Source organism: Nicotiana tabacum, chromosome 22, assembly GCF_000715075.1.
Source record: "Nicotiana tabacum cultivar K326 chromosome 22, ASM71507v2, whole genome shotgun sequence".
Lineage (NCBI taxonomy): Eukaryota > Viridiplantae > Streptophyta > Magnoliopsida > Solanales > Solanaceae > Nicotiana > Nicotiana tabacum.
In genome coordinates, this window is record NC_134101.1 from 149,258,041 (window position 1) to 149,268,678 (window position 10,638).

At 37.2% G+C, this 10,638-nt stretch overlaps 1 protein-coding gene across 3 annotated transcripts; it reads right to left on the reverse strand.

Annotated features, from left to right (window-relative positions):
* Positions 1–3,436: 3,436 nt before the first annotated feature.
* LOC107785869 (protein TIFY 4B) lies at positions 3,437–9,941 on the reverse strand. 3 transcript variants are annotated; one of them, XR_012705034.1, is made up of 9 exons: positions 9,605–9,941; positions 9,336–9,478; positions 9,093–9,247; positions 7,144–7,234; positions 6,887–7,049; positions 6,518–6,583; positions 5,103–5,169; positions 4,778–5,001; positions 3,437–3,923 (listed from the first exon to the last, which is right to left on the reverse strand). XR_012705034.1 is itself a non-coding variant. In XM_075244136.1 (9 exons), exons 1-9 carry the CDS (start codon positions 9,720–9,722, stop codon positions 3,910–3,912), a joined length of 1,035 nt encoding a protein of 344 aa, XP_075100237.1. In that variant the 5' UTR covers positions 9,723–9,941; the 3' UTR covers positions 3,437–3,909. The 3 variants fall into 3 exon arrangements, 2 of the variants coding, with proteins under 2 accessions (XP_075100237.1, XP_075100238.1); XM_075244136.1 differs by having other exon boundaries at positions 4,778–4,995; XM_075244137.1 differs by lacking the exon at positions 4,778–5,001 and having other exon boundaries at positions 3,737–3,923.
* Positions 9,942–10,638: the final 697 nt, after the last annotated feature.

Consider the following 10,638-nt stretch of genomic DNA (forward strand, 5'->3'; position numbering starts at 1 on the left):
AGCAGATACTGCAAACACTGGGATTTACGAGAGGAATGTTACCTTTTAAATACCTGGGAGTTCCACCGTCAACTAGAAAGCTAACAATAATACAATGAAAGCCCCTCATTGAGAAGATTATAGCAAGAATCACTTCATGGACAACTGATAATAGGTGAATTTAACTATATTCAGGCCCTAAATAACCGCCTTCTTGCATAATTTTAATAATAATAAAAGTGATAACAAAATGCTCTTATTAGTGCTTTTCATGATTTGCATGTTATATATGACTAGGGAAGGCTAGAGAGCACTTTTGGAGTAAAAAAAAATGAAGAAAGAGAGACCAACCGTGAAATGTCCCAAGTGAACCACGCAAAAACAGGCTGAAGAATCAGAAAAATGACTCTGTCGCGGTTCCACCGCGACCGCGGCAGAACCGAGGTGAAGGATGCTCGCGGACACAAGGAGATTCAGAGGAGCTGTTTGGCCGCGGTTCCACCGCGAACGCGGCAGAACCGCGGCAGGCGCGAGAAAAGTGCAGGGACTAAAGTGCAAACACGAGATTTTTAGCCCTAAAACCTATTTTAAACACTAGACTTCGCCCAAGAGAGGCATGTATTGATTTTTAGAGTATCTTGGCAAGAAAAACCATTGTGAGAGATCACCCAAAACATCTTTCTTCTTTTCTTTGATTTCTATTGCTAGTTTATGATGAATCTTATCTTAGTTTGTTTACCCATAGTTATGAGTAGCTAAATCTTTTGTCTAAGGTTTTGATGGAACCTATTGGGGGATGAACTTCTTGTTTATGTGAATACAAATTGCTAGTTTCAATCTTTATTTATTCAACTATGTTCTTGTTGTAGTTAATTGACAGGATCCTCAATTAGTTGTGCCTATTTAGTGTGCATAACTCGGGAGAGAGTGCATATTTAGGTTATTGTTGAATAACACCACTCCTAAAGTATAAGAGGAATCTATAACTGCTGGTTTAAAGGCGGGATTAGGGATAACGAAGCCTTGGGTGCAATCTTAAGTGAACTGTGTTAATTAAAGCTAGCTAGTGTATCTTGGGAGAGTGCAATAGTATATTACTGTGATTACTCGGGAGAGATTTATGGTAAGACGAGTGTTCATGATTGATAGAGAAGTGTTGGTACATTTGTATGAAGCATAAACAAAAGGGATTCCATCAATAGGGGAAATCTTTACCTTAGCTTTATCTCATCATTGTTTACAACCTTAGCGTTTTAGTTTACAGCCTGTTTAATTTACTTGCAATCTTAGTTACTAAAGAAACCATCAACTTGTGATTCAAACATTTGGGAAGCTGGTTCTGAAGAGTTTAGTGGGTCTAAAGATTGTGATTGATAGGTTAACTCTCTGTGGGATTTGACTCCGGACTTGTAAACCGGATCATATTTGCAACGACTGCATTGTCCTTTTTACAAGGCATAGTTGGGCGTGATCAACAACCAAAAAACTGTCATATGCAGGAAGAAGTCAATTGATAAGTAATGTTTTGTTTGGAGTCCAGTCCTATTGGGCCCAATTGTTCATATTGCCAACAAAGGTGATGAAAGCTGTGGAAAGTTTTTGTAGAAGCTATCTTTGGACAGGTACAATGTCATTACAAAGAAAGCACTAATCAATTGGGAAAGAGTATGTTGTCCTAAAAGCAGTGGAGGATGGAACCTCATTAATATGAGAATCTGGAACAAGGCAGCCATAATCAAACTGTACTGGAATTTGGCAAAGAAAGAGGATAGGATGTGGATAAGGTGGATTCATGCATACTATATAAAAGGACAACAGATGGAGCAAGTAAAAGTTCCACAACAAGCAAGTTGGATGGTGAGGAAAATAATAGAAGCCAAACATCTACTAGAACAGAACAATGTACATATTTGCATGGAAAAAGGGGTCATTAAACATATATATATATATATATACCTTCAGCTATTAGGTGATCAACCAAGAATGTCGTGGAAGTGTTTGATGTTTGAGAATGCTGCAAGGCCAAAAGCTAAGTTCACTGTGTGGTTGCAAATGCAGAATATGCTACTTACTGCTGACAGGTTGAACAAATGGGGAATGGAGGTAGAAGGCAAATGCAGGTTATGCCAGAGAGAAGAGGAAACAAGAGACCATCTCTTTGTGGAGTGTGATTATACAAAAACAGTGATGCAAAAGCTGATGCACTAGACACAGAATCAAGGTATAGCAGCAGCTACCTGGGACCAACATGTGCATGAGGTGATCAAGAGAGCTAAAGGCAAATCAAAAGAAGCTCAACTATTCAAGATGTTATATTCTGAAGTAGTACATAGTATATGGATTGAGAGAAACAGAAGGATTTTTGAGAAAACAAGTACAACATGGGAGAGGATAGCCAAAGAAATAGCTTGTGTTTGTTGTGTACAAGCTCCTCCTAGATTAGCTGATATAGTTCAAAGATATAGATTTTAAAAAATAGGAAGAGTAAGAGCATCATGTAAATATGATAGTTTTAGTTGTGTTAGCTAGCTATGGTAATTTGTAAAATTTACTGGTGATTAATAAAAAGTTAGTTACCAAAAAAATAAAAAAATAGAATTCTTACAAGATAAATTTATAATTATGTAAACACTTAAAAATTGGGATGGGCTAATATTAAGAATTTGAATCAATAAATACAAATAATTTTCTTTAATATTGAGAATAAATAATTAAGTATTTGAATTAACTAATTAGCAAAAAATTTAATTTATTATTTTTCTAACTCATCATACAAGTAAAATTATTTTTAAGTAAGCACAACTCAGAATATATAAATTTATTTCTAAAATAATAGCACTGCAGTGAAAGAAATAATTAAATTTTGCAAAATCACTTATACTATGATATTAGAAGTTAAAATAATTAAAATACAAGCTCGAAGGAATACATAAATAGAACACACACGCAAAGCACGTACTTTAAAGCTAGTATATACAAAAGTGTAAAGAATTTTGAACCTCTGTAGTATGTACCTCTCTCTTTTCATTTTTTATTATTGTGAAGGGAAAAGAAACATGTCCATTACTTCGAATTATCACGAAAAGAGAATTCAATAGTAGATGATACCTCGACCAACCAGATCCGAGGAAAGAGAGAGAGTTAGCCAGAAGATGAGCTGAAGTATTATCTGGTTCGTTATAAATAAAAAATTAAAACTTTTATCAGTAAGGTGAACACCATAAACACTAGACGTTCTTCTAACATGCCTTCAAAAATTGCAGTCTCGAGGTAACCGAAATTCCTCTAACATAGTGAACCACAGGTCCCTGATGGACCAATGTATTCCTCATCGGCATTAATACATTTATCCAAATATTTTAGCCTTACTGCAACATGAATCGTTGAAATCATGGCTTGTTAGGGTAGCATCTTTTGACGAATCTACTACTCCACTAATTAACCAACCTTAAAACCCTTTTAGTAAGTCAATCATTTAAATTTTCCTAAGAATCAGTCCAAATAAAACGAGAACTTGCCTTGGTAAACCAAGTACTTCCAGGGTTCAGCCAATTAACTGTTTTGTTAGAGTGGAAAGTTACAGAGACTAATTACAGGGCTCCACGTTAGCTCCTTGAGAACCAATTCCAGCAAAAGGAAAAATGCACCTACCTAAAGTGGGATTTTTAGGAAGAAGCTTTCCAGAAGATTCTGAAAGCAAAAACATCGCATCACAGAGGACTGACTATTCCCGACTAGTTTTCTCTTCATGTTTGCCTGAGGAATGGCAACATCATAAATACAAAGTGCTTTTGGACACAGATTCACAAGGAACAACCCACCCTGTTTCCTCGTCATTCGACTATGTGGACGCTGGAAAAGATGTTACCTCCCAGACTTTCTGGTGCATGAAAGCAAATTAGACAGCTACTGTTCCCCGCCATCCAGTTTTCACTCTTTGGCATCTGAATAGCAAAAAGAACGTGTTACAGACTTGACGACTTTAAAAATCTCATATAGTGCAAAAGACCACTTTCCAGAGCTAGCAACATATATTTTTATGCTCTTTTTTTTGTGTGTGTGTGAAGTAAATAGCTTCATTGATGGCATTAAGAAGAATTTCTTTTTATACTTTTTTCTTTATATTTTGGATTGTGAGGTTGAATGGAGCTTGAAGTTCGTATAATTATAAGAAAATTACATGCAAGAGAAATGCGCAAGAATAATAAGGGAAAATAAGGAATTTAGTAGTTAAAATACAGATACTTGTCATGAAATGACATCTAGCAAAGAACAATCTACTTGACAAGAATGACGAGTTCCTACACAAACAAGGAAAAATATACTATCAAGGGCCATTATGTCACTATCCATTCAGTTAAATTGTATGGATAGTAGGTATATATCTTTACTTATAACCAATCACCAATTTAAGAGGCATTTGGCCACTCGCAAGGTCCCCGAGCTCCCATGCAAGAGATGTTGGTTCACTCAAAAGGCAATAACGTTCTGTCAACGGCACATTGATTCGGAGGAATCTCATGCAATTTCCTTTTTCTTAGTCAAGAAATCTCATCCAATTTCTTGATTAAGAGGTTGCAATGCAGAGTTTGTGTTATCAACCAAATCACACAATAAAAACGACAATTGTTTTAAGGTTTAAACCAACATTAACTTGTTGCGCGACCTAGGAAAGTTTGAAGTCTTGATAGATCCCTAAAACTTGAATGAACTAATTAGAGAGGCAAATACAAGAATTTCCTTGAAACTTGAAATTAGAAAACCACTAAATATGGTTTCCTGAAAAACAAAAACTCACCTTTGTCATTGAGAAAAGTAGAAACTCTCGCATTCATTTCGATATTGTTAGTCATTATACCAGTTGGAGCACGTGCAGCAGATAGTCTAATTGTGGGAGGGGAACAAGTGTTGCTCCTACTTGAGAGCTCATTAAGGGTATGATTTCCAGTTTGATGGTTCACATAGATGTCCGAGCTAGCAGACGAAGACATTCCTATCTTTCTCTTGCTCTTGAACCTTCACCTAACAGAGATGTGAGATACTGAAAAAGGAACAGAAAGCAGTACAACTGTTCTCGTGTCTTATTTCCATTTTGATCTCGAGCAGTTTAGTTATTGCAGTACCTGTCTTTCCGCTTCTCAAGATATCTTTGTACTGATGCTTTCCTGCTTGGGTGGCCTTCCACTGCTTCTGCATAATTGGTTTTTGAGGGATGGGAGAGAGAGAAAGATATAAGAAAGAAATTTATGGAGAAGTAGATTGCTTTGACTTCAAGTCTTGCATTAATTAGAGGGCATTCAACAATAGTGCATTGACAAAAGAATAAAAGAGTTGCAGATCGATCTTCTTAACTTTAGGAAATCCTTTCCTAATATAAAATATCACAATGTTGCCATAGAAAATGGTCAGGTTATGATGTGGGCTCCATGATTCTGTTAAGAGTAACCAACTGATTCTATTAAAACAGTGGTTCACAGGAGAAACGACATTGTTAAATCTTCTAGTCTGCAGACCTTTTGTTTGTAGATAAGTATCTTCTAGTCTGCAGACTGTGTTATGCAATTCAATTCAAATGCAAAACCTGATTTATGGAAGAACCTTCAGCACATCAGTCGTAAAATATCCAGGCAACAGCTGGACTCGTTATCTTTTCCTCTAGTTTTTTTTTCTATTTTCTTGTAATGATGATGTTCGGGCCAGCTTGCGCAAAACTTGATTATTCTACCGTGTACCTGCTACCTCACACCAACACAAGTATCGGATACTCCTCCAACTCAGACTAAGGCAGATGGAAGAAATCACCCTGGCATTTTTTGTTTTTGCTGGGATTTGAACTTGGTCTCTAAGGTTTTGACCTACTTCATTAACTGCTAAGCCATACCCTTGGGTGCTCCTCTAGTTTTCAGGCACCACTTCAATAGTTTGGTAGCTTGTGGAATTTCGAAATTTCCATATAAATATAAAATCTGGTCAGGATGATAAGTCTAGAATTATAAAGAGTAGTAATTTATCTTCTTTTTTTAAAATAAGTTAATGAGTGGTAATATCTAAACAATGACAAGTTTTGCCGTATCTTTTCCTCTGATTTTCAGGTATGATGCTGCAATAGATAAATTTTAATGCAAGCTAGAGGTCAGCAAGGCCAGTTAACATGGAGAAAGAAAGCCATGGCCTCACACCACCCTGGGGAAAGGGGGGGGGGGTTTACACTAGATGTGGCTAGATACTGAAAGCCAAAGATTGTGACTCTGACATTAACATGGTCCAGTAGGCCCAGAATGAAGTCCTTTCATGAGAAAGTTGATATCTTCATGCAGTGACCTCAGCTTGATACTTAAGAAGCAAAATTATCCAACAAAGAATGGCAGGGATAAATAGAAACACCAATTACATTGCTCAATTAAACTAAACACAAAAGACTCTAATAAGTTTCAGCAAGGTACAATGAGAATTCCCCCCCCCCCCCTTGGGAGGTTTTTTGGGGTAAGAGGGTGAGGGGGCAGAATCAGAAAGAACAAAAGAAAACCAAAGAACTTGCCAGAGTTGTCTTCATAGAAGGTATTGCTTTCCTCCAGACGCAGGCGAGTCACTTCACTCATTTTCCCTGTAAAATATTCAAATGAATATGTTTTGTAACACAAGGACACACCACGTGGAGATTCAATGAAAAGTTACTTTTCATAGGAAGCCGTAATCTAGATGTAAATTCATATTCATATATGAACTTTGGGAAGAGGAGGGGGAGCGTGGGAAGAATCAAATTTATCAGCACAATCAAGTGCTTTACAGGTTATTTCTGTTTTTCGATTAAACTTTAAGCACATGCCATCAAAATCCCCAAACACATGGACTAGTGCATTCATATTCTTCAATCTCCAGCATTAACCAGCAAGAAACAAGATAGAACCTGTTTGCATGGTTGGCATGAGCACCATACCAGAATCTGGACCCAGTTTAACACTTGAAGCTTGCAAACGGCATTCGGAGTGTCGAGCTGCTAAGGTAGCACCCAGTGGAGTTTCTGAAGGCATGCAGAGTGGAGTTGCAGCAAGATGCATGATTGCTTGTGCCTGAAAATACGCCAGTGACCACAAAAGGAACCAAAATAGTGAATCGTCGACATTAATTCGCTGTAGTTCTGATGTGCATCATAGCTTAAACTACCTTTTCAGCGGGCACATCATCGTACACATTCACCTTGCCACAATAGAAGATTGTCAATTGACTTGCTGGTGTGTTTCCCAAATCTGTGGTTCTGGATTCACCAAGACAAGGGCAATTAGCATTTGAAGTTTTGAACTAAATATAATGGAATTTCAAGAAATCTCAGTCTGTAAAGGCGCATGCACTGGTAGAATCACAAGTTGCCTTAGGATGCCATCTTCAATAGAATGGTTTTTAGCATAATGTAAACTACAAGAGCAGAGGAAAAATCAACTACATAAAAGCAGAAGAAAAAAAATAAGAAGTAAATGTGAACAAAGCAATTTTAATGATTTGTAGGAAACAGAGGAAGAATCTTTCCAACAAGCCAAAGGGTAAATTAATAAATGTAGAAGAATATATGGAAACGAAAATATATACTTAGGAAAGAGATGACTAGAAGACTTAAATCGAAAACTACAAATGTATACAGTACAAGAAATATGTTGTTCTGAGCTGCATTATTATCTTCCAAGTTCTCACATGATAGCTGTGGAACCATTGAAGTCATACTTTAAGCTACTGCAAGAAGCCTAAGGGTTTTGGTTGAGGCAGTTGATACAGCATAACTCCAAATGATAAACCTTTCACTAAAAGTATCCCTAGTAGCACCCAGTCCATGCTCTTCAACATTTTTCAACTGTACATATTGCTCTTACCCGCAACACAACAAGCTCTATAGGAGTAAGACTGCGGTGACTCTCTGGGATCTCGCAAGTGGTTTAAGTTACTCCGACACGGCAGTTTAGGTGCCACAGCCGTGACAACACGACACTAGTATGGGTGTCAACACGACACTATTTTGGGTACTTTGACCACGACAGACGAAAAAATTCGAGACGAGATACAATTTGATTCCTGAAATCAGAACTAAAACTAGGGTAAATTTGAAGAAAGTAGCATACTTTATCTAGGAAATTCAATCCTTTACTTATCTATTGCTTGAGAATTAAAAAAAAAATCCATATTACAAGTTATACGTAAGTATACCACAAAATTTCTCATAATTTAGAGATATTTTTATTTTTTTGATTTATTTTAGCTGGATCCCCGCACTCGTATCCGTATTAGGATCCGTATCCACGAATCTTAGAATTTACATTTCGAAGGATCCGACCTCTAGATCCGCACCTGGTTGGATACCCGCACCTGTGTCCGAGCAACTTAGCCGGTGGTAGTAGAATTTGGGACACAACCAAAGAAGTACGAACAACTCTGTAAATGAGATGTAGTACCCGAAATAAAATGTACATGGGCAAGTAAAAATCTCTTAATGCAATGCAAAATGCAGTCAAAGCCCTGAAAGACTTAAGCTCTCAAGCTAGACTAAATTTAACGGGCATGAGTATTTACTTGCTTGTCAAATCATCCAGCACAATTCTTGCACATCTTTTACCAAACCAGTTCAAGGACGGACAGGCAAATAAGCGAAGCATTCCATATCAGCCACTCAATTAATATTTCAGGGGTACAAAAGTTCAACTATTAGCTAGGGTTTGGCCATAGATTTTGGCTTCACTTTTTTAAAATAAAAATAAAAACATTGTGTATTTATGAAATATGATAATGTATTGGGGGAAAAATTTAAAAAAAATTCAAGTTACCAAAAACTACCCTTTTTTTTGCGAATTTTTTTCGCCCACTCACAAAACTTCAGCTTTTCTTCAAATAAAATGCATGTCCAAACACAACTTCAACTTTCAAAATTATTTTCCAACACCACTTCAAAAAATCTTTTTTCTAAGTTTCAACCAAATCTGACCAAAGTATAGCTTAGTATTCATTTGGAACAAAGCGTCTCAAATTCAAACACCTTATTTATTTGTAACAAAAAAGTAAAACGCCAGCCTTTCAGGATATAAAAAGGCTTAATTAATTACATAAAACCAGTGGACGATACGATGATTCACCTAGAAGGAGCTAAGTTATTGCCGGCGGCAACGGCAACTGAACCGGCAGCTATATCACCTGGAATATCAGGTTTTTTCGGATGTTTTCTTCCGTATGGCACCGTCCCTTCAGCCGATTCCGAAAATCCTGCATCGGTATCCGTTCCTTTCTGGACCTACATTAGTTTCATATAATCAACAATTACGTGCTTAAACATGCACTGTTACGTTCACAATATGAAATTAAGTGAAATGGAAACGCACTTGTTGTACTCTAGTGTCTGGGCGAGGAATGTGAAGTTTTCTCCGAGGGCTGGTGTCAGAATCCGGCGTCGTCTCGAGAAGCGCCTTCAGTGAAATCACCTGCTGAATCGCCTGTGATTTATTCCATGATGGCCTTCTCATTCCTGTGCAAAAATATATTAAGATATATTCTTCAGATGTTTTTTTATTCGATTCTCGATTTTCGAAGCTCCTAATTTTTTAATGTGCTAGCAGAGGGAGGGGGAAAAGAAATAGAGAGAGAAAGAGACCTTTTTCTTTAAGGTAACGGCGGCAATCTTCGCGAGTGAGCTGAGAAATGTCGTCATCAGTAAGCAGGTGGAGAGGTTTGTCCAGAGGTGATTTGGAAACTGTTTCTTCCGGCGGCATGCTGCTAAATTCAGGTTAAAATCGCTATAATTTCGCCGGAAAATCGGCAATAGAAGATACCTGAGGTTGACGCGTTGAGCGTGAAGTGAGTGAGTGGGACTGAGCTGACTGAGTGGTACCGGCAGTGGAATTCGAGTAGTTACGGAAAAATAAGCCGCGGCGTTGCCGCTTAGATTGTTGCTTTTTGTTTTTGGCGTAACCCATTTGGGGGAGGCAAGCCTGCAACCCCAGGTTGCCACGTAATCAGGGATGTCATTATTGAAAAGGGAGATAGCCCCATCTCATCTTTCGAAATTGGTGATGCCCTTTGGCCCGGGGGTGGGGGTCCCCTTATTACCACCTCTACTTCGCAGGCTACTTGTCCCATCACATAGTATTCTATATTCAAAACCTATCTACCTACGCCAAATTCAAATTTCACTTATTGACTGTTTGGCCAAGCTAAAACTCCGTTCATTTGGAGGAGTCCTTGCTCCAAAATACTTTTGGAAAGAAATAATTTGTGCTTAATTAAACAATATAAAAATACTTTCGAGAAATAATTTGTGTTTGACTAAATTTTTTAAAAAATATTTTTAAGTATCTATATTATTATAAAAGCATGAATACAATGTCGGTTTACAAAAATAACCTTATAATATTAAGCATAATAACTCATAATAAAAAGGCACAACCGAAATTCTAGATATTAGTCTTCTAATCCTATTAGTTTTAGGACAATACTACACGTTAGAAATTCTACATGATTAACTTTAGGGATCCTATTAATATAATTACTTTCGGGATGTCTAATTCATATAAAATTGAACAATCAAAATCCTTTCATTGACCTAAATTTCGGAATCTCTTTTCATGCGTTAGGTCATATAGATGACACATGATGGTTTTGCATGTATGACGTAATATATGTCAGTTA

Bases quoted from the DNA above. Each gene is read 5' to 3' on its own strand.
- LOC107785869 (XM_075244136.1), bottom strand. From the start codon at position 9,722: ATGCCGCCGGAAGAAACAGTTTCCAAATCACCTCTGGACAAACCTCTC. The intron at 6,584-6,886 runs GTTCTATCTTGT...AATATTTTACAG, and splicing joins CATGCCAACCATGCAAACAG to GGAAAATGAGTGAAGTGACT. The intron at 5,170-6,517 runs GCAAGTTCTTTG...CCAATTATGCAG, and splicing joins CTTCTATGAAGACAACTCTG to AAGCAGTGGAAGGCCACCCA.